Below are 22,244 nucleotides of genomic sequence, written 5' to 3'. Positions count from 1 at the left end.
GGCTTGGATGCTGTGAAACAGAATTGGCTCTCCTGGAGATTTTTACCATTAACATTGGAGAAGATCAGAAAGCACTAAAGGGATAGAATATATTTAAGAGAATTTTTTGTTAAAAGCTATCGCTATTAAAGCTATGGCAAAAATTCAATTAACTAGAAAGCTTCATTAATCCTTCAGGTCACTGGCTGGGCTTTACTATAATCTCTTAGATCTCTGAGTTTCACAAACGTTCATTAGGCTTTTAAATAAATGTAAAATATAAAATTGATAAAAGATAAAAGCTGATTTTATTCCTCATCTCTATTAAGTGCATTAAATAATTTTTAAAAATAATATCTATAAAATAACATTAAAAATGCTTAGGTCTAAGATTCCACGAGTAAGGATTCTGGTTTTAAAATGCCAAAGTATTTTCATTCCAAATCAGTAAAGTAGATGAAAAAAAATTTTAGACAAAAAATCCTTTAATTCATACCAATATGCTCATATCTTGGGTTTCCAGTTGGGAACTCCAATTGAAATTTCCAAGTTAGATTTCCAGGGGATTTATTTATTTATTTATTTTAATTAATGATTAAAAATTTTATTTTATTTTATTTAAAGATTTATTTAATTTATTTCTCTCCCCTCTCCCCACTGCCACCCTGTTGTCTGCTCTCTGTGTCCATTCACTGTGTGCTCTTCTGTGTTCACTTGCATTCTTGTCATGTGGCACCAGGAAACTGTGTTGCTTTTTTTGTTGCATCATCTTGCTGCGTCAGCTCTCTATATGTGCAGTGCCACTCCTGGGCAGGCTGCACTTTTTCACGTGGGGTGGCTCTCCTTGCAGGATGCACTCCTTGCACATGAGGCACCCCTACGCGGGGGCACTCCTTGCGTGCAGTACCACTGCACGTAGGCCTGCTCACCACACGGGTCAGGAGGCCCGGGGTTTGAACCCTGAACCCTCCATATAGTAGACGGACGCTCTATCAATTGAGCCACAACTACTTCCCTCCAGTGGATTTAGATGTAAGGAAAATACCAATAATCAGAGGGAAAAAACCGCAGTTGATACTAAAACCACAGCAAATAAGTGAGGAATGACAAAACCTGTAGTTAGTCACATGCCTAGGCCAGAGATATAAGAAAAATCTGAATCCTAGGCTCTATTAATTCATTTATTCAATAAACACTGAGCACTGTTGCAGGTACTGGTGATACAACAGTGAACAAAACACACAAAAGGGTCCCTGCTGCCATGTGGCTTGTATTCTAAGGTAATAACATGAAGGTTTAGGAAGAGTATTTTGGGCTGAAAGCACAGCAAATGAAAAGGCCCTGAGGTGGAACAAACCTGGCCCCATTTGAGGAATGGAAAGCCGAGTGACTAGCAGATCAACAGAAATAACTAAAATGCAAGGTTGAAAATGGCAGAAACGCGTAAGACAGATGCTGGTAATACTGGGGAGTTCAGGGAGGGGCAGATAGCTGCCGGGCAAGGGGGGCTCAGGGAGGGCTCATAGCTAAGAGGTGGAGGTAGGAGGAAGAGAAAGGGCATGGGGTGAAGGGAATGTGCCGAGTTGGAGGCAAGCAGGACGTGCGTGGTAGCAGGATTCCACTCGGGGAATTCCAAGGGAAGCACAGGGCAGAGGCTGGAAAAGACAATCGACACCAGAAGGCAGAGGGCTTGAATCCAGGACGAATAGTTTGAACGTGATTCAGCAGGCAACAGGGACCACTCAAGGTAAAAACCTTAAAAAGGGAGACCTGTGCTTTTACCTTTACAAGGATAAATCTGGCAGCATCCCTGACTATTGCAGTTCTGGGAAACTCAGAGGACTTCCACGTGTAACGAGTATCATTGCCTTGTTTGGGAACGGTCCTGAAGGGCAATTTCACCTCTCCAATTGTTCTTCAGAGCTTTTGGCCTCTTCCATCAGCTGTCAGCACACCCCTGCACTTTTCCCACAGGGCATGTATCACAATTTTAATTACATATGCCTTTAAGCAGTTACTAAGTGACTTTGTTTTGACTCCTTCACCAGAGTCTAAGCTCCCTAAGGGAGTTGGGAGAGTGTCTAGGACAGAGGCTTGCTGGCTGGGAAATGAGGCTCCAGCTCGTGGGATGCGCTGAGCCCATCTCTGTGGGAGGCAGGAGCTTTTTGCCTGGGTCCTTCCCCCTTCTCAACTCCCCCCGAACCCCAACTCCCACCCACCCCCCCTTCAGGTGCTGCTCTGCCCACCCCGGTGCCCAGCAGGGCGGAGAGGTGGAGTGTAGGCGATATTTATCCTCTATTTACAATTGCATGCTCTCAAGTTTTTAAACAAGAGCTTATGTGCCTTTTATAAAAATGAAAAAATAATCAACATGTTACAAAAGAACGACCTGAGAGTACCATTTCCAAAGCAATGACTTGAGGACCTTGAAGCAATACTCTTTATTTTCCAAAAGACTTGTTCCCCACAGAGCAGGCAGAGGGAGGCACGCAGAGCCCTGTCCAGAGAAGCAGCGGTGCCCGTCCTCCCGCGCCCCATTACAGCAGACTGAGGCGGGTGGCCCAGGGCTGCAGGGCCAGTTAAAGCTGCCCCAGACAATTCCAGTGCCAGCCAGGCTGGAGTCACGAACCTCACGACAGTGCTTGGCGCGGGAGGTGCCGAGACCCAGGCATCAGTCTCCACCTTTTTTAACTGTGGGCCTCTGAGGCTTGGTTTCCCCTTTTAGACAAATCTCAGAGTTACTGCTGCCCTTGCTGCACGGCAGGTACGGGAGGATGCAGAGCAGTAACGACACAAGGGATCGTCCTTGCATTCCCACAAGCAGCAAGTTTGCCAGTTGGCTTACTGTGTATTGTCCTTTCATGTTGTTTTTAGAATGTCGGGGATTTATGGCCACCAGTGCTTTGCACTGACCCAAAGGAAACCATAGAGGGATTAATTTAATTAAACAATGACAAAGGAATAAATACAGACTGGGTTCTGACAAAACAACTTTGTTGTTTTTCTGGCAGCAGCCACTTCCATTTGAAACAAATACAGATGGTTTTGGATGATTCCTTAGGCATTTGAAAAACAGCACTTCTTTTTCTCACAGACTGGGAGGATTTCCCTGGAGGGTAATAAAGCCCTGGGGGATGGAAGAAGCGTTGGATTCAGGGTTCCCATCAACCCTACCACAGCAGCCTTCTGTCCCCTCTCTACCTGGTGAATCTCAAGATTTCAGTGAAATGTCACCTCCTCCAGGAACCTTCTCCATGTTGGCTCTACTTAGAGACTCTCCCTCCAGGCTGCTACAGTCCTATCCACATGGCTCTGCTCCAGGAGTCACCCCACGGTACGAAAAGGACCTGATCACGTGTCTGTCTGTCCCACCCATCACTGGTCTGACTCAGTTCTGATTTCCCGAAGCCAAGCACAATGTCCTAGTGCATGTAGTTGGTGCTCCAAGATGAAGAGTGACAAAGGCCCATACACCTGTCTCCCAACACAAGGATGTTCCTCGGGTGCTAAAACACTCTCCTCCATCAGAAATGGGGTCCTGGGAAGATGAGTGAGATGGGAACAAAATTCAGTGAGTCCTCTGTGCCTCTCTTCATTCCCAGCAAGGGTAAACTGAGGCTCCATACCAGAAGAGGGCTTGAAAAACAACCACATTTGGGAGCCAGCCCCCAACTGGGGAGACCAGAAGAACCATGCTGACAGCCGAAGAGCCTGTCTGCCTTGCTGTCTGCTCAATCTTGGATACCTAACACAGCGCCTGCATATGGTAGGTGCTCAACAGGAACCTGCTGAAAGAATGACTGAACACACGGCTGTGGTATACAAACACAGGGGTCAGGTGCTCCTACCTCACTCCTCTGACCTAGGCTGCAAGCTCCTTGAGGGACAGGACGGATTCTGAGGTTTGGTGCTTCTCCTGGGGCCTATATAATACCACGCATGCACAAGGCTGGTGCTGAGTGGACATCTGCTGGTTGGACTTGACAGCCTACCTTCCTGACCAGTCTGGGGCACTGTCTCAATGAATGACTGTTACTGGGCAGAAATGGGAGAGCTTGGGAGGGACTCGGAGAGTATTCTTGAGTCTTCTTCCTTTAGCAAAGATGAATTTCTAGATTAGTTAGTTTTTACTTTGGGTCAAGGATAACACCAGAAACCTGAGGCTCATTGTGCTCCTCCCTCAGGAGCTCAATCTTCAGGTCCCATTGATCCACTTCTCTTCATCGTTTTCCCACCAATATGGAGTCACCATCATCTCTCGACTAGACACGTGTGGTGGCCTCCTAACTAGTCTTTCTCTGCTGCCAGAATGTTCTGCCCGTGCCTCACCTGTGCATAAAACCCTCAATGGCTTCCCAAGGCTCTAGGATGAAGTCCAAAATCTCTAATGTGATGATCAAGGGGCTTTGTGATTTACTGCATCATCTCTCCCACCCCTTCTCATGCCCCCTCTTGCTTTCTCTTCTTTATCTACACTTTCCTCATCCCCACTGTCTAAACTAAAGCTTCTTCATGTCTCAGGACATTTACACATGCCATTCCTTCTACCTGGAATGCTCATGCCCCTTCCTGACCTTTTTACCTTTTTAAAAAAGATTTATTTCTTTATTTCCCCCATCCCCTCCCCCCACCCTGCTGTTTTTGCTGTCTTTGTCCATTCACTGTGTGATCTTCTGTATCTGTTTCTCTTTTTGTCTTCTCTTCTCATTTTTTCTCCTCCAAGATTCACCAGGATTCAATCCTGCGGACCTCAGTTCCTGGTCTCTGCTGCGCTTCACCTTGACTCTCCCCTTGTCTCTCTTTTGATGCGTCATCATCTTGCTGCATGACTCACTTACACAGGCACTGGCTCACCACGCAGGCACTCACGTGGGCACTGGCTTGCCGTGCGGGTGTGCTTTATCTTCTTTCTCACCAGGAGGCCCCAGGCATCAAACCCAGGTCCTCCCATATGGTAGGCAGAAGCTCTATCACTTGAGCCACATCCACTTGCCCCTTTTTACCTTCTTAACTCATATATCCTTTAGGATTCAATTAAAGGCCACTTTCTCAGATGACTTTTATGTGACCCTTCCCCATTAGAAGTTGTGTCACCTGTTATAGTTTTCCTTTATAGGTCTCACTACAATGATAATTTAATACTTAATTTTCAATTGGTTATTTAAAGTCTATTTCTCCTATCACACAAGGGTAGCCACAGTGCTTGTGTTGTTCAGGTCTCTAGCCCAAATATTTAACATGGTGTCTGGTGCGCGATCAATCAAAAATACGTATTTGTAAACGATTGAACTAATTAATCCATTCATCCATCATAGTTTTCAAGTGGGAAAACAACAGAGAATAAAACAGATTTAAAAAGTTAAGTCCCTGCCCTCATGGAGCTGATCTTCCAGTGGGGGGTCAGTGGGGGGCTGAGGCCGTACCTCCTGACTCGTGAGAACAGGTTATACACATCTCTTCCCAACTCCACATCCAGGGAGACAAAGTTGGAAGTCTGAAATAAGCCACGGTACTTATACCATGGAAAATGACAAACATTACAAATCAGGGCTTTTTGTGTTTTTTTTTTTATTCCCAGAGAACTGTTTGCTAAACAGTTACCAGCATACCACTGATAGGAGACAGACAGTAAACAAAATAAGTAAAACTATACATTTCGTTAGCTCTTGTAAGTGGTGCGGGACAAAATTAAGCAGGTAAGGGTATTGGGGTGTGGAGGGAGGGGGGCCCCCATTTTAAGTAGCCTGGCCAGAAGGGAGTCTCACTGAAAAGGACCTAAGGAAGTGATGTGAAAAAATAGGGATCAAGGGTGTCAAACTGAAGGGTGGAGATAAACGGCACCTTCAGAAAGGGTGGGGGTGAGGCAGTCAGGTCTAATGAAAAGAATATCAGCTTTGCTTTGGAGCCAGGCCTGGCCCTTCCTGGGTGACCTGCCTGACTTCAAGGAAGGGACTTCCATGAGATTCCATTTTCAGTGGGAGATGAAATCTTTAAGTGGAGAAAATATCTCCTGTGTAGGGTTAAATGAAGTAACAGATGGGCAAAGCATCTACTTCACGGTAAGTTTTCTCCTTTCCCAGACCCTGGGAAAAAGAAAGGTGTAGGTGGTGCAGGTCTATTTAAGCATGCGGGAGAGGTGGCCCTGACCAAATTTTGCTGACATCACAATTCTAATAAAGATAGTTTCACTTTTGGGGAAGGTATGAAAACATAGATATTAGATTCAAATTTCTTCAAACAGTTTCTCTTTGGCCAAGTTTTGGTTTGTGAGTTCTACCCTGTGAATTGATGTGACACAGCAAAGTTAGGAATTTTGAATTTCATATCAGGAAGTCTCCTCAAACTCAGGCAATGCCTTGCCAGAGGGCAACCTTTAGCACACAAGTTGACTGTTTTCAGCATAGCCACTTGCTTCCCTTAGACCCTGGAGAATGCGAGGGACGGATGTTAACTACATCTGCTCAGTCTTCCGGGTGAAACAAATAAGTGAGGATTTGATAGCCAGGAGCTCCGAAACAGTACTCAAATCCATCCGTAGGGTTTACCCAGAGGCTCATGAGCACCCTAGATTTAAATCGCTTCCTTCAACTGTGACCTCAAAACCTTGGCACAGAGTCTCACTCAGCCCAGAGAACTGGAATGCTTTCCTCTGGTTACACTGGACGAAGGGAACATGGGACCAAAACCGTGGCTGCTGAGGCTGACATCATCCTGCTCTAGATCAAAGGGTTTTTACTGACTTTTAGGAATTTTAGACAAGCCACACTGTACTGTCGACACCAATGACAGCTGAATCGCTCCTTCAGAGGTAAAGCAAAATGAACACCTCTCTAGGACTCTCTTGGCTTCGTACAGCTTCTGCTTATTTAACCCAAGATGCAGAAATCAGAAATTTTCACAGCAAGAAAGAAGAGAGATGTGCTATGAGGGCTCCGTCACTCAGCTGGGAAACAATGGGGTCTGCTACCACTTAAACGCTCACCCCACTTAGGTCTCCACCAAGGCAAGCAAAACCAAAGCCTGCATTTCGGTGACCACCCCCCTTCACTTATCGTCTAAAAGCACTAATCTTATTTTGACAGCTGCAGTTTAGATTTAAAGACTTTCAGACTTTAAGACTTTTCAAACGTGAGTCATCTGCCTTGTGCTTCTATCCCGAAAGAAACAAAAAAGCCTAATGTCCCTGAGAAAAAACAAACCTGGCCTTTCAGGCCAAGCCCAGCTGTGCCTTGTATCCTTTCCCCTGGCAGTTGGATTCTTTTTCTATCAATCTTCCAAGACTTTGGTTTTATTTGGGTAAGGGAAAGGAAAGAAAGGGGATCCATAAAACAAAGCCCTGAAACATCAGTAAATTTGATTGAATGAGGCTAATCAAAATAATAAATATATGTGAATAATGCCCCGCCCTTGTGGTTTGCTTTCAATTTCCAAATGCTGTTCCATCATTCTGTTCTTACATAAACCCCATCCTGTGTGGAATCTCCCAGGGAGAGAGCTGATGTGGAATGTCTAAGCCAGTAGTTCTCAAACTTGAGTGTACATCCAAACCACCTGGAGGGCTTTTGGAGACACACATTCCTAGGCTTGGGCTCTCGGAGTTTCTCAATTGGTAGGTGTGGGGTGGGACCTGAGAATTCACATTTCTAACATATTTCAGACAAAGCTGCTGCTTCTGCCCAGGGACCACACTTTGAAAACCACTTGTCTAGCTGCTTGTGAAAATCAGCAAGTGGAGGAGAAGGTACACGGTTCAAGCTCGTTTTCCCCTCAGGGGTAGTAACTCCTTCACAACTGGCCTTCTCCACTCGTGTTTAGTTCCCACATTTCTCCCATGGGGCTCAACTCATCCCGAATTCCTTAAAAAAAGAAACAGCAACAACAAAAAAACACTCTGTACCCTGGCAAGGCCAGAGGGTGAGCCGTCTGCACGTCATGATTTCTAACCTGGGCTCAGCAGCCAGGGTGAAGGAGGAAGCTCCGTGATGAGTGTGATGGCTCTCAGCAGGCGCTCTTGGCGTCTGCTCGCGGCAGGCTTAGCAGCAGACTGGGCTCGCTGCTGTTTACTGTGAAGCTCAAGGCAGCTGCTTTGGGGGTGTGTGCGGCTTGCTCGCCATTCCGCCCTCGCTCCACGCTGACTGCACGCTGCCCCAAACTTCAGACCCTGACCTTTGCATTCCTCCTCCAAGAGTTCATCCATTTGCAGGGTAAATTCCACCACCCAGCCCGTCCAGCCCAGACCCTTCCCTTGAACTCTAATCCTCCATCTCCTACCTCACCCAACCACTTGTGTGGTTTCCTTCTGGACTCGTCAGTTTTCCTTCAAAACCGTGTTTCCCCTCTGAAGATCCCCGTCCATGTCATCGTACTAGCCCACTCCCCTCTCCTCCACTTCTCCCACCTGATGTCACTCTCTCCCCTTTGGGCTGGGATTATTGCTGTGGTCTCTTAATTAGTTCTGTGGGCATAAGAAACATGCACTGAGTTGACTCTACCAATGAGAAGTGTAAACGCTGCTCCGCCTGGGAGGGAAGCCAAGATCTGAATGTTTCTCAGCTCTCAAGCACCCAAGAGAAACGCTTATTTGCTCCCACCACCTAGAGGAGTGCCTGGCAGAGAGGGGATTCAGTAAGTATTGAACCAATGAACAAATGGTATCCCTGCCCCCACTCTCTCCTTTCTTCTAATCCAGTGCCTACGTTATTGCCAATAGTTTTGCACTTGACGCCCTGTGCTCAGCTCCCCCCAACTGCTCACCAAAGGACATAATGGATCTCAGCTTGAGAATCAAATTGCTCCACAATTTGTCCCAGTATACACTCTTTTTCCCTCAGCCCCCACTTATGTCCCAAACAAACTATTCCAGGCAGGCAGGCTGGACAACGAGCCCCTACATTGCTCTTTTTTTTTTTTTTTAAGATTTATTTCTTTCTCTCCCCACCACTTGTCTGCTCTCTGTGTCCATTCCCTGTGTGTTCTTCTGTGACTGCTTCTATCCTTATCGGCGGCACCAGGAATCTGTGTTTCTTTTTGTTGCGTCATCTTGTGTCAGCTCTCTGTGTGTGCGGCACCATTCCTGGGCAGGGCGCGCTTTCTTTCACACCGGGCGGCTCTCCTTACGGAGCGCACTCCTTGTGCGTGGGGGCCCCCACTCCACGGGGGACACCCCTGCGTGGCAGGGCACTCCTTGCATGCATCAGCACTGTGCATGGGCCAGCTCCACACGGGTCAAGGAGGCCCAGAGTTTGAACCGCGGACCTCCCATGTGGTAGGCGGATGCTCTATCCACTGCACCTCCCCTGCAAAGCCTTGCCTGGTGGTTCCATAACTCTTTCTCTGATCTCTTGTATCATTTACTCTCAGCACCACCTACCCTCTGAAACCTTGTTCGTCTACACACACACACACACACTTTATTGAGTTATAATTTACATACAATAAACTGTACATATTTAAAGTGTACAAATTGGTAAGTCTGACACATCAACATAGCATCACCACAATTAAGATAATGAGCAAATCCATCACCTCTCAAAGTTTCCTCACGCCCCTCTTCTTATTCCTCCCTTTCCCTTGGCCCCAGGCAACCACTAATCTGTCACTATTGATTAGTTGCCATTTTCTTAAAATTTTATATAAACGGGAGATCATATAGCCTGTGCTCCTTTATGTCTGTTTTCTTTCACTCATCATAGTTATTTTGAGATTATCCAGCTTGTTGCATGCGCCAACAGTTCACTCTTTTCATTGCAGGGTGGTATTCCAATCTGTTATCTATTTACCTGTTATAGGACATTTGGGTTTTTTGCAGTTTGGGGCTATTATAACAAAGATGCTGTGAACATCTGTGAACAAATCTTTGTATGGACATTTAGTTTCATTTGTCTTAGGTAAACATCTAGGAGTAGAATGGCAGGGTAATTTTAACTTTGTAAGAAATTGCTAAACTGTTTTCCACAGTGGTTGTTTCATTTTACATTCCCTCCGGCAGTGTATGAAGGTTACACTTCCCAACCTCACCAATAACTGGTATGATGTCTTTTTAATTTTAGTCGTTCTAGTGAGTTAAAGAATGGTATCTCATTTGTAGTTTTAATTTGAATTTCCCTAATAACTAATAATGAGTGTTGTGTTGTTGTTGTTTTTTATGTGCTTCTTTGGTTTAGTGCCTGTTAAATCTTTTACCCATTAAGTTTTTTTTTTTTTTAAGATTTTTATTTATTTCACACCCCTCCCACCCCGCCCCACCCCAGTTGTCTGTTCTCTGTGTCTATTTGCTGCGTCTTCTTCTTTGTCCACTTCTGTTGTTGTCAGTGCCACAGGAATCTGTGTTTCTTTTTGTTGCATCATTTTGCTATGTCAGCTCTCCGTGTGTGCGGCGCCATTCCTGGGCAGGCTGCACTTTCTTTCGCGCTGGGCGGCTCTCCTTATGGGGTGCACTCCTTGCACATGGGGCTCCCCTACGCGGGGGACACCCCTGCGTGGCAGGGCACTCCTTGCGTGCATCAGCACTGCACATGGGCCAGCTGCACACGGGTCAGGGAGGCCTGGGGTCTGAACCGCGGACCTCCCATGTCTTAAACGGGCTCCCTAACCACTGGGCCAAGTCCGCTTTCCCATTAAGATTTCTTAATATATTCTAAATACAAGTCCTTTGTTGGATACATGTTTTGCAAATATTTTTTGCCAGTCAATGGCTTGCCTTTTCATTTTAATAACTGTGTATTTTGAAGAGCAAACATTTTAATTCTGTTAAAGTTCAAGTTATTGGTTTTTTCTTTCATATTATGTAGCTTTTTGTGTCCTAGTTAATAAACTTTTGCCAAACCCAAAGTCACTAAGAGTTTATCCCACATTTTCACCTAGATAGTTTAGTTTCCACTCTTAACATTTAGACTTAAAATCCATTGCAAATTAATTTTAAAGATTGTTTTGAATTTGCTTTTTTTAACTGCAAATTAATTTTTGTATGTGATGTGAGGTAAGCATTGAGATCCTTTTTTTTCTTTTTACTGTACATGAAAACCTGATTGTTTTCGTACCATTTGTTGAAGACATTATCCTTTCCCCATTGATATGCCCTGGAACCTTTGTCAAAAATTATTTCACCGTATATATATTAGCTTATTTCTGGATTCTATTCTGTTCCATTTTTCTATACGTCTTTCTTTACACCACTATCCTGATTGCTGTTGCTTTATAATTGAAACTAAAACAGTATTAAAAATTAACAAATAAGAGTCACTGAATTATTTAGATGTTTTCTTATGTTTGGTATAATTTAGAATTCTCACTGTAATCACGGCCTTGATGTATATTAACTTTAAAGTAGCTAGAGACAAACATTTGAAACTTATTTCTTTGATTGTAATACTAGAATCAAACTGTATAATCTTTAACTAGTAATTACGCCTGAGCTGGAGTTCTATGTTTTATTTTTATAACTGTGTAATCTTTAACTATAGGTATATTAACTATACCTAAACTGAATTTTGTCAATCCTCAACAGCCCCGCTTATGGCCCACTTTGTTTAGCTTAAAATGTGAATTAGGTGATTTACAACTTTATCAATTAGCCTAGCTGGACTTTGTTTAGTTTAGCATTATCTTATGTGGACTGAACTATTTATGACTTTATATATTACCTAGCTGGACTTTCTCAGTTCCTAATGGATGTTAATTGAACAATTTACTATCTAATAGGTTACCTGTAACCTGATGATTACCCCAACCAGCCTCTGGAGCTTGCACTAACTCATTGCCAATTAAACAAACCAATCCAGTGTTCCTATCTCCACCTTCCTTTGTTTTAATTTCATAAAACAAAGTTCCTCCAATTCAGGGAGAATAGAATTGAGATTTTTGACTCCTATTCTGCTTTGTGCAAAATAATAAAGACTCTTTCTCTCTTTGAAATCCTGATGTCTCAAGATTGGTCTTTGAGGGCATCAGGCTAATTTCTTCAGTATTTTATTGTCCAGCAACAAAACCACATGGTTTGAATCCTCCAATTTTGTTCATTTTTTTCCCTAAAGTTTATTTAACTATTCTAGCTTTTTGCATTTCCAAATATATTTTAGGAATCAGCTTGCCAATTTCTACAAAAATGTCTGCTAAGACATTGATAGGGGTTGATTTGAAAGCTATAGATCAGTTGCAGAGAATTGATATATTAACAATATTGTCTTCCAATCCATGAGTACAGTATATATATCTCTTTATTTACGTCTTCAGTTTATCTCGGCAATCTTTTGTAGTTTTCAATGTACAGGCCTTGCACATTTTTTTGGTCAAAATTGTTTCTAAACACATATTTTGATGCTATCATAAGTGATATTTTTAAATTTTCAACTTTGCTGCCAGTATATAGACATACAATCAAATAATTTTGTACACTCTTTTATCTTGCAACTCTGCTAAACGCATTTATTAGTTCAAGCAGCTTTTTTGAAGGTTCTATCTACTTTTCTATATAAATAATCATGAATCTGTGACTGGACAGTTTTACTTCTTCTTTTCCAGTCTATATTCCTGTTAAATTTCTTTTTCTTTCCTTGTTGCACCAATTAGAGCCTCAAGTACAATGCTGAATAGAAGTGGTGAGAATGGGTATCTTATCTTATGTCTTATCTTAGGGGGAAAGTATTTGGTTTTTCACTTTTAGATATGACTTAATATTGTTTTTTCATAGATTAGGTTGAGGCAATTCCCCTTTATTCCTACTTTGCTGAGAGAGTTTACCATGAATGTATATTGGGTAATTTCCAGTGCTTTTTGTTATTGTTGCATCAATTAAGATGAACATGTGGGATTTTTTCCTTTTTTTAGTATGTTAATATGGTGAAATATACTGATTGACTTTTGAATGTTAAACCAATATTGCATTCCTGGGATTAACCCTGCTTGGTCTTTATATATTTTCCTTTTTATATATTGTTGGATTCTATTTGCCTAAATTTTGTTAAGAATTTTTACATGTAAAATTATGGAGGATGTTGGTTATAGTTTTCTTTTCTCTCTCTAAGAATGTGATTAATATTCTGGATCATGTCTCTTTGTTTAAACTCTAATAGAAAAGCTATAAGTAATTTTATAGCTTGGGAAAAATAATGTCCAGAAAATATCCAAACAATGAAAGCAATATAATGCATTTATTATGGTTCTTAAGAAAGAAAAAAGATAGAAAAAGGGACAAGAAAGTTTACACTTTCTGCCAAATAAGGTTTTTTAAATGCTGTATTTTTATTAGCTTCCAGATAGATTAAATGTTCCAAAAGGGAGTAAAAGGGAGGGAAGTTTTCTTATCTTTAAAAGAAAAAAAGATAAAGAAATGATACAATTCTTTCTTGTTAGTGGGAAAGGAATTCAAGAGGAGAACAGTAAGAGGAAATAAGCCTGTGAAGATGGGCATACCACTTCCTAAGCTTTTCACCCCAATTTATTTATTTTTTTTAGTTACTGGAGAGGATGGGGGCGGAGATTGAACCCAGGACCTCGCATTTGGGAAGCCAACACTCAGCCACTGAGCCCACCGGGTCCCCTGAGTTGGTTCCTTCCTTTGTTTTGCTTGTTGTTTTGTTTTTGCTTGTTGTTTTTAGAAGGCACTGGAAACCGAACCCGGGACCGCCCACGTGGGAAGTGGGTGCTCAACTGCTTGAGCCTCAGCTGCTCCATCCCCCATGTTTTTTAATGGGGTAAAAGGAAGGATGTAAACTTCTAGTGAGCCCTATGGGCTAGGCACTATGCTAATGCTTTTGTATATATCCATATAATGGCATGAGACAGGAAAGACTTTTTGAAGGTCAGTGGGAATCTACCAGGTTGACCTCTAGACATCCTGAATTGCCCATATGGGCAATCTTGGATGGTAAGATTATTTGGTGCCCTTGATGTAGTCTTTGAATGGAAGGGCACATGTTGAGACAATGCCCAACTGGCATCCACTAGAAGAGGGTAATCAGGACAGCAAAGAGACCCACAACCCAATCACCTAAAGATGTGTTTATGCTTCCCCTGGAAAGGGACAATTAATTTTCCTTTTATTTGGAAAAGGAAGTAATCTTTTTGTCATCTAGCTTCAGATGGCAGAAAAGGTGAAAATTATAGAGAGTAGGATTTTAGCTCAACCTCTGACACAAGCCATCTGGTTGTGAGAGCCAGGTGCTTTGTAATAACCTGGTTTCTAAGCACCTTTGCCCCTCTAGGACACCAGGAGGGGAAAGCATTCCTGGGTTGTGTGGGAGAGGGAGCCAGAAGTCCAACAGCCAAAGTCCATTTCCACTTGAAGAAGCTAAGAATCAGCTGCATCTGCCTCCACTCTTCACACAAGCAAGGCACAAATAGAAAGTGTTGGATATGTTGCATGTGTGTATATGGGGTATGGATGTGTGTATCTGAATGCAATCGCTGAAGAGGCCCCCCTAGAAGCATTTCTACAAGTATAGTATAACAGTGGTTGCCAGTGGCAGTGGACATAGGCTGAACTCAGCAACCTGGGAGCTGGGCCTTAGAACACGAAACCCCCTGGGATGCACAGTCAGGTGAGCTTTGTAGTTATATGGGCCACAGAACTGGAGGGAACCAAGAAGATATTACCTAATCTCGGGAAGCAGGGAAGCCTCTAGCCAACTATGATCAATCCTGAAACTGAAAAGTGAAAAGAAAAGAGGAAAATGTGGTTTGGCTCCATAAATGTGATACTAATTACCGCTGTTTGTGCAAACTGCTTTCCATTAATGCTTAATTGCTTACCATGAGATATAATAATAATTATGCCTTGCACAAACCACGCACATCAGATTAGCTTAGTTATTAGTCAGCCAAATGAGTGCTGATGCAAAATACCAGAAATTGGTTGTTTTTTATAAAGGGTATTTATTTGGGGTAGGAACTTACAGATACCAGGCCATAAAGCATAAGTTACTTCCCTCACCAAAGTCTATTTTCACGTGTTGGAGCAAGACAGCTGCCGATGTCTGCGAGGGTTCAGGCTTCCTGGGTTCCTCTCTTCCCAGGGCTTGTTTCTTTCCAGGCTTAAGGTTCCTCTCCTCCCAGGGCTCCAGCTTAAGGCTTCAGCTTCAAACTCCAACATCAAAAACCCCTAACTCTGTCCTTTGCCATGCCTTTTATCTGTGAGTCCCCGCCCACCCAAGAGGGGAGACTCACTGTTCTACTGGCACAAGAGGTTTACCTAATTACTTAATCAAGTTATTCTATGAATCCGATATAATCTAATACGCCCAGAGGAAAAGATCAGTTTACAAACATAAACCAGTATTTCTTTTTGGAATTCATCAATACTATCAAACTGCTATAGCCCTCATGCACGTTCCTCATATCTTGCTTTGGTAGCCTCGTTATCTGTGGGCCTGATGCAGTGGCTTTACTCCCATCTTAGGAAAAAGTATAGGCCACTATGTTCAGAGGACAGGTAACTCTGTCCTCTAAGAGGTGGGTAACCTCATGCTGGTTCAAAGGTCAGTATATTGTCTGATGTCTGGGGCTTGGCCAAAAGAGAGAATGTACGTTCTATTAACACTTTATGTCTTTTTTATTTAAGAGACCTATAAAGTGTCCCTCACCAAAGCAACTAGATCCCTGCACACCTTTAAAATAGAACTTGAATAATTATTCCCAGCCAATGTTAGCAACTCATCTCAAGTCCCTGCTTCAGAGAAAAGAATAAAAGACAGAAACAATTCCTCAGGGTCCAGTTAATAAAGACAGTGGATTAAAACCTCTTCAGCAGTTCCCCTAAAGAGCAATCTGGGAAGTGAAGAATACAGTCCAGGTAGTCTAAGAAGGTGTCTCCGATGAGCCTTCAAACTCTTACTGAAGGCCTACTATGTGCTCAATTTAGGAGCTGTGATGGGCCTAGATGAAAGAAGAAAGAGGAGGAGAGAAGAGGACAGCAGAGACACATCAGCAAAGCCGACTTACTTCTGCAGGTTGTCTGGTCCGAGTTGAGGATGTACCCTTGTTTGCACCTGCAGATGTAGGAGCCAGGGGTGTTGATGCAGAAGTGGGCACAGTTGTGCTCCACGACGCTGCACATGTGGACCGCTGGAAGGGGAGACACAGGAGGTAAGTGAAGAGCAATGCCTCCTCTACATTCCACCCGCAAACATTTATTCACAGCGCGCAAAGAGAAACAAGAGGCCATCCCTACTCAGGGGGGTTTAGAGTCTGTGGATGGACAAGGCAAGTCCATATACATGCCCCCAGCAAGACACAGTTAAAGGCCAAGCTGGCTCAAAGGGAAATGGTACTAGGTTAAACCATATGACTGCCCAAACAAATTTCACTTGGCTCAAACCTAGTAAGACCCATTGGGTGGGGCAGGAGGATCAGAAAGTCTGCTGACTCCCAAGGGGTACTTTGCTGAAGTGTGGATTTTCTTTCTTTCTTTTTTGAACTCTTGTACATGCAAAGCAGGCACTCAACCGCTGAGCTTTACCCGCTCCCCCAAAGTGTGGATTTTCAATAGGCAGTAATGAGGTGGGAGGAAAAGCTATTAAATGAAGATATGGTAAACAATCAACAGTTTCTCAGGAACACAGGTCTCCCAAGAATAATGTAATGATTTTTTAATGTCCAAAAGTACACCAAAAATTTTGGAGTAAGCATGCATTCCGATAGCTCATGTTTCCATACATGAACTTTATTCCATAAATATTTCTCAATTTAAAATATTTCTGCATTTGTTTTCTGATATACCTTGACTTTAAAATACATCAATTCTTGCCTAAAGCTGTCTGGTGCTCATAAAAATTTTCATGTTTTTGCATCTTTTTTTTTTTTTTTAAGATTAATTTTTTATTTATTTCTACCCTCCCTTGTCTGCTCTCTGTGTCCATTCGCTGTGTGTTCTTCTGTGTCCGCTTGCATTCTTGTCAGTGGTACCAGGAATCTGTGTTTCTTTTTGTTGCGTCATCTTGCTGTGTCAGCTCTCCGTGTGTGCGGCATCATTCTTGGGCAGGCTGCACTTTCTTTCGCACTGGACGGCTCTTCTTATGGGGCGCACTCCTTGCACATGGGGCTCCCCTACGCGGGGGACACCCCTGCATGGCAGGGCACTCCTTGCGCGCATCAGCACTGCACGTGGGCCAGCTCCACACAGGGCAAGGAGACCCGGGGTTTGAACCCTGGACCTCCCATATGGTAGGTGGATACTCTATCAGTTAAGCCAAATCCACTTCCCTGTTTTTGCATCTTAATTTATGGTTTTACTCAATCTAATGTAACTTGAACATATTTACAATTAACAAGCATCAGTATAAACAGAGTACTAGTTATGCGAATGTGTTCAAAAAAAGATGCCTATATGTAGAAATATATTTCTCTGAAGCTAAAATAAAAGGGACTCTCCGAGGCTGTGAGCCATCCAATCCCAGTAATCCAGTACTTAGGAAAACATAGCTGCTGATGAAATTGATGGTATATCTTAAGTAAATTGACCCTTTATATTTAATAAGAAAAATAGTGAACAAAAATGAATTAGAGGAATAAAACTTTTTAATTTCATACCAGAGTGTATTTTTCTGAGATTTGGCTCCTGTTAGATACAAGTCACATCAATCATCGCATGTTGCTCATCTTCTTGCTCAACACAGGCGGCCTAGCAGCCAACCACACGGCGGTACCCACTGGCACCAGGCCCGCGTCACGAGCCTGACGCCAGGCTTTGTACTGGGAACCAGACAGACTAAAAAGAAGATGGGCGTTGGGAGGCAGAGGGTATCTCTTGGGCAGCTGTGCCGCATAGTGGTGGAAAGCATGGCTTCTGAGACAGACTGCCTGAAAGCTCAGCTTCGCGCTTATTCTGACCTTGTGCGAGTTACTTAATTTCTCTGAATTGCCCTTTCTTCCCCTGTCAGGTGGGGAAATTAAAAGAACTATTTCACAGGCTTTTGAAGTGACAACTTATTATGAAGGCTTATTTTGGCTATGTGCCATAAAAAAATTGGAACCAGGAGATAGTACCTTAGTATAATGGAAAGAGTTGGATTAGGAGCCAGCGGTGTCCCCGCTGGCCTCGAACACGGGGCTTCTTAACAAGGGGTCCGTGAGCTTGAACCAAAACTCAAAATAATATTATGCTTGTGGGGCTGTGTTGGTGCGGCTGTGATATATTTAGTAAATAATGCACCATACAGTGTGGACTTAGTAAGGGATCCATGGTTTCATCTGACTGGCAAAGGGGTCTGTGGAACACTAAAGGTTAAGAAGCCCTGCTAACAAGTGAGGTAAGTTAGGGACGATGGGCAGCTCTTTTACACCTTCTATGAACTGTCTCTGGGGAGTCTTGGAATAGACTGTTTAGCACCCCGATCCTACGAGCACTGAGTCAGAAACCCACGGGACAGATCCACCCTCCGATCACACGGCCTTTGTGAACTGGAGGGAGACGTCCTGCCTCCTCCACTGGCCTGCCTGAAGGGGCCCTCATTTGTCTCATTCTCTCCAGGCCTTCTGGGTTTACACTGGGTCTCAGCTTTGGGTTAGGAGGGAGGAATAACAATTATTTTTTAAGATTTATTTTTTATTTCTCTCTCCTTCCCCTCCCCGCTGTTGTCTGCTCTGTGTCCATTCGCCGTGTGTTCTTCTGTGTCCACCTGCATTGTCAGCGGCACCGGGAGTCTGTGTCTCTTTTTCTTGTGTCATCTTGCTGCGTCAGCTCTCCTGGGCAGGCTGCGCTTTTTCTCACGCAGGGCGGCTCTCCTTGATGGGTGCACTCCTTGCGCGTGGGGCTCCCCTACGTGGGGGGCACCCCTGCGTGGCATGGCACTCCCTGCGTGCAGCAGCACTGCACGTGGGCCAGCTCACCACAAGGCCAGGAGGCCCTGGGTTTGATCCCTGGACTTCCTATGTGGTAGGCGGACGCTCTATCAGTTGAGCCAAATCCAAATAATAAATTTGCTGACCAAGTCATTAGCAGGATTGGATCTTTTGATTAGGAAACTGTGGCTCTAAATGTTTTTTAATGACTACGCTAAGGAGTAAGCGAGTGGTCAATATCGCTCTAGGCTGATCAGGGAGTTTGAGAGGAACAATTACTGGGTAGGTAAAAGTCAACGTTGGCGTCAGTCTGGCTTCCCCACGTACCAGGGCTTCAAAGTGGGTGCAGATGGGTGTCGTCTTGGCCCAGGCAGTTGATGACGGGCCTGTCTGGGGAACACTATAAGGGCCTTAAATTATACCTAGCCTGGGTGGGGTGGGGCTATTTGCGCTCCAAGATTTCAGGCGTACCTGCTAAAGCGGGCACCAAGAGGTTAATTAAAAGCAGCCCTGGACAGATGGGCATTTGTTCGTTCCTAAATCTAGCATTCTCTCTCCCTGGGTGGCAAACCCGGTGGACGGACCCAAGGACGTGTGGGTTCTGGTCACCAGACAAGGCTTCAATTCACAGGACATCCAGCCTTCGGGTTTCTCAGGTGGTCTCGGGGGGCCCTGAGAATGAGACCTCCATGGTCCCCCGTCCTGCGGCTGCCAGAGCCCAGCCTGGCGAGGGCCGGCGCTGCCTGTGGTACCAGGCTGCCGCTGTGCCCAGGTTCACCGCCCCACCGGGGAGAGCCAGAGCCAGGACTCCCAACGGGGGCAGTCTGGCTCCAGTCTACTTGCTTCTTAATTGTCCAAAAAAAAGATCCCTGCTAGGCCACCCCAGAGCCCGCCTGCCAGCCCGCCTCGGATAGCAGACCCAGCAGCATTTCTCAATTTTGCCCTACTGGGGCGTCAGTCTTTCTCTCCCCAAAATGATCTCTTCCCTGGGTGCTCAGCGGCTTCCCACTCCCCTGACTCAGGTTGTTTTCCAAACTCTGGAAATTAAATTGAGAGGATCTGGACCAGCTTTATTTATTTTAGTAACATAGGAGGGGTAAAAAGTGAAAATATCTTCATTTCTTGCCTGGATTTTGGCAAGCACCTCCTGCCTGGGCTCCTTCTTCCACCCTTGCACTCCCACTGTCTGTTATCCACTCAGCAAGCCCTGCCAGAGCTCCCTGGTCAGAATTACCGTCCAAGTCCTCACCGCGCTCCGCTCCTCGAGGCCCTGCTGCCCCCGCCTCCCCGCGGCCCCTCCTCAGGGTCTCACACTGCGGCGGTGCCCACCACGTCTGCTCCTGCCCGGCCCGGCACCCACACGCCCTCAGGCTGGAACGCTCTGCCCTTGCCTTCCCAAGAGTCCTCCCCTTGACGAAGCCCACCCGAATCACCCCAATCGTATTGCCCTCTTCCAACTCCCACGCTCCCCATGCCACTTTCCTGGCTCTGTTGTTTTTATTTTATTTGTATTTGTAGCTATTCATCATTGGTAAGACGGTATATAAATCACTCGTGTATGTTAGTATGTAAATCTGTATGTATTTGTGTGTTGTCTCTGCCCCCATTAGAATGTAAACTAAAGAAAGGCAAAGGTTATCTGTTTTGTAACGTATGTAATGAGTATCGTTTTGTGAATTTTGTTTACATGTATGTAAGTCGTATTTACTCTGAGTCCAGGTCAGAGTTTGAAAGCCAGTGCCTCAAATGACGTCCCCTAGAGTTCTGTCGCAGTCCTGAGCTCTCTTTTCTTCTCAAGTACACCATTCCATCCTCAGAGTTCATCCTTGCTTATGGCTTCAACGTGTACCTCTCAGGCAGCTCCTCAGAAGTCTAGCCCCACACATCCAGGTCCCTGCTGGACTCTCCACGGGGCTACCCTGTGAACACGCCAAACTCGGCATGCCCAAGGCCGAACTCACCTTCCCTACGCAACCTGCGCCGCCTCCTGTTCCCTGCCTTGCAGGAGGACATGATCATCAGTTCTAGAATCTTTTCTCTCCTTTACCAAGGGCTTTCAGTAATTTTGGAGTCTGGGGCGAGCATAGTATAATAAAATGTGCCTTTAAATCAGTAAAGGTGGGCAAACAAGGAGGGACAGTAATGGGTGAGATGTTTCCTGCTAAGAATAAAACCCTCCCACACTGCATTTTGGAGTTCACACCCTTGACCTTGTATCTCCATCTTTATCCGTCCTTCTGGGTACCGACTGGGGGGTGGGGTCCTAAGTGTAGTAGTTTGATAGTATTGATGAATTCCAAAAAGAAATATTGGATTATGTTTGTAAACTGGTCTTTTCCTCTGGGCATATTAGATTATATTTATTGATTATAATCAAATAAACCTCTTGTGTCAGTAGGGCATTGAGCCCCTGCCCCTTGGTGGGTGGGGACTCACAGATAAAAGGCAAGGCAAAGGACAGAGTTGGGGGCTTCTAATGTTGGAGTTTTGATGTTGGAGTTTTATGCTGAAGTTGGAGCCCCAGGGAGCAAGATAGAGCCGTTCATCTAATAGTCTACAGCTGACCTTGTGGAGAGAGGCAAAGCCTATAGAGCCTCTTAGTCTACAGCTGACCTTGTGGAGAAAACAGAGGAGCTGAGCCCAGAGGAACCCAGGAAGCCTGAACCGTCACAGACATAGGCAGCCATCTTGCTCCAACACATGAAAATAGACTTTGGTGAGGGAAGTAACTTGTGCTTTATGGCCTGGTATCTGTAAGCTCTGACCCCAAATAAATACCCTTTATAAAAACCTACCAATTTCTGGTGTTTTGCTTCAGCACCCGTTTGGCTGACTAACACACTAGGGTAGGGGTAAATTCCCAGAGGCTGCAGAGGTTGTGGCAGTGGCAAAGTCTGAGTCTGTGGGGAGGAGGATGCTTAAAACTCTTGAAATCATTAATTTTCATTTTTTTTGCTGTTTAAACATAGGAGCCCTGGGGCAAAGCCCTTATAACCCCATCCTGATTAAGGCTTTATTCCTGCACATGCACTCCCTTTTACTGCCTGAGAACTAGGTATCTGCCCAACATTTCCCTTCCTCTCACTCCCAAGCCCTCTACTTTGGTTCAGGTGTTCAGTATCTATGGCCTGGACTGTTGCAAGAGCAGCTGCATTCGTTGACCTGCCTTCAGCCTTGCTCACCAGCCATTGGTCCTCCTCTCTGCTGTGGAGAGACCTTTCCAATCCCTTCACAGAGTCGTGGTATTCCCTGAGCAGGATTTTCCAGTGGCTCCCTACTGCTTGGAAGATAGAAGCTAACCAAGCTTGCATGGCATTCTAGGCTCCTCAGAGCTGATCCATGCCTAAATGTTCAGGCCCACCTCTTAATGCTACTCTCTTCAAATGTCCAGTTCCGACAAGTTGCCCGAACATGTCAAGCCCTTCTTTCATTCCTCTGGGTCTTTGCACATGCTTTGTGCACATGCAGAATGTGCACTTCTCTACTCGTCT

The 22,244-nt window shown here is 44.7% G+C and overlaps 1 protein-coding gene across 6 annotated transcripts in view; it reads right to left on the bottom strand.

Moving 5' to 3' along the window:
* The window catches only part of MATN2 (matrilin 2), a 142,376-nt gene that overhangs the window by 63,664 nt on the left and 56,468 nt on the right, over positions 1-22,244 (bottom strand). For all 6 annotated transcript variants that reach the window (XM_058275761.2, XM_058275762.2, XM_058275763.2 and 3 more), the window contains exon 4: positions 15,916-16,038. In XM_058275761.2, the coding sequence (XP_058131744.1) occupies positions 15,916-16,038 (123 nt within the window). The remainder of the gene's footprint in view (positions 1-15,915; positions 16,039-22,244) is intronic.

This window comes from Dasypus novemcinctus, chromosome 14 (assembly GCF_030445035.2).
Source record: "Dasypus novemcinctus isolate mDasNov1 chromosome 14, mDasNov1.1.hap2, whole genome shotgun sequence".
NCBI lineage: Eukaryota > Metazoa > Chordata > Mammalia > Cingulata > Dasypodidae > Dasypus > Dasypus novemcinctus.
This window is presented reverse-complemented; position numbering and strand designations above follow the sequence as displayed.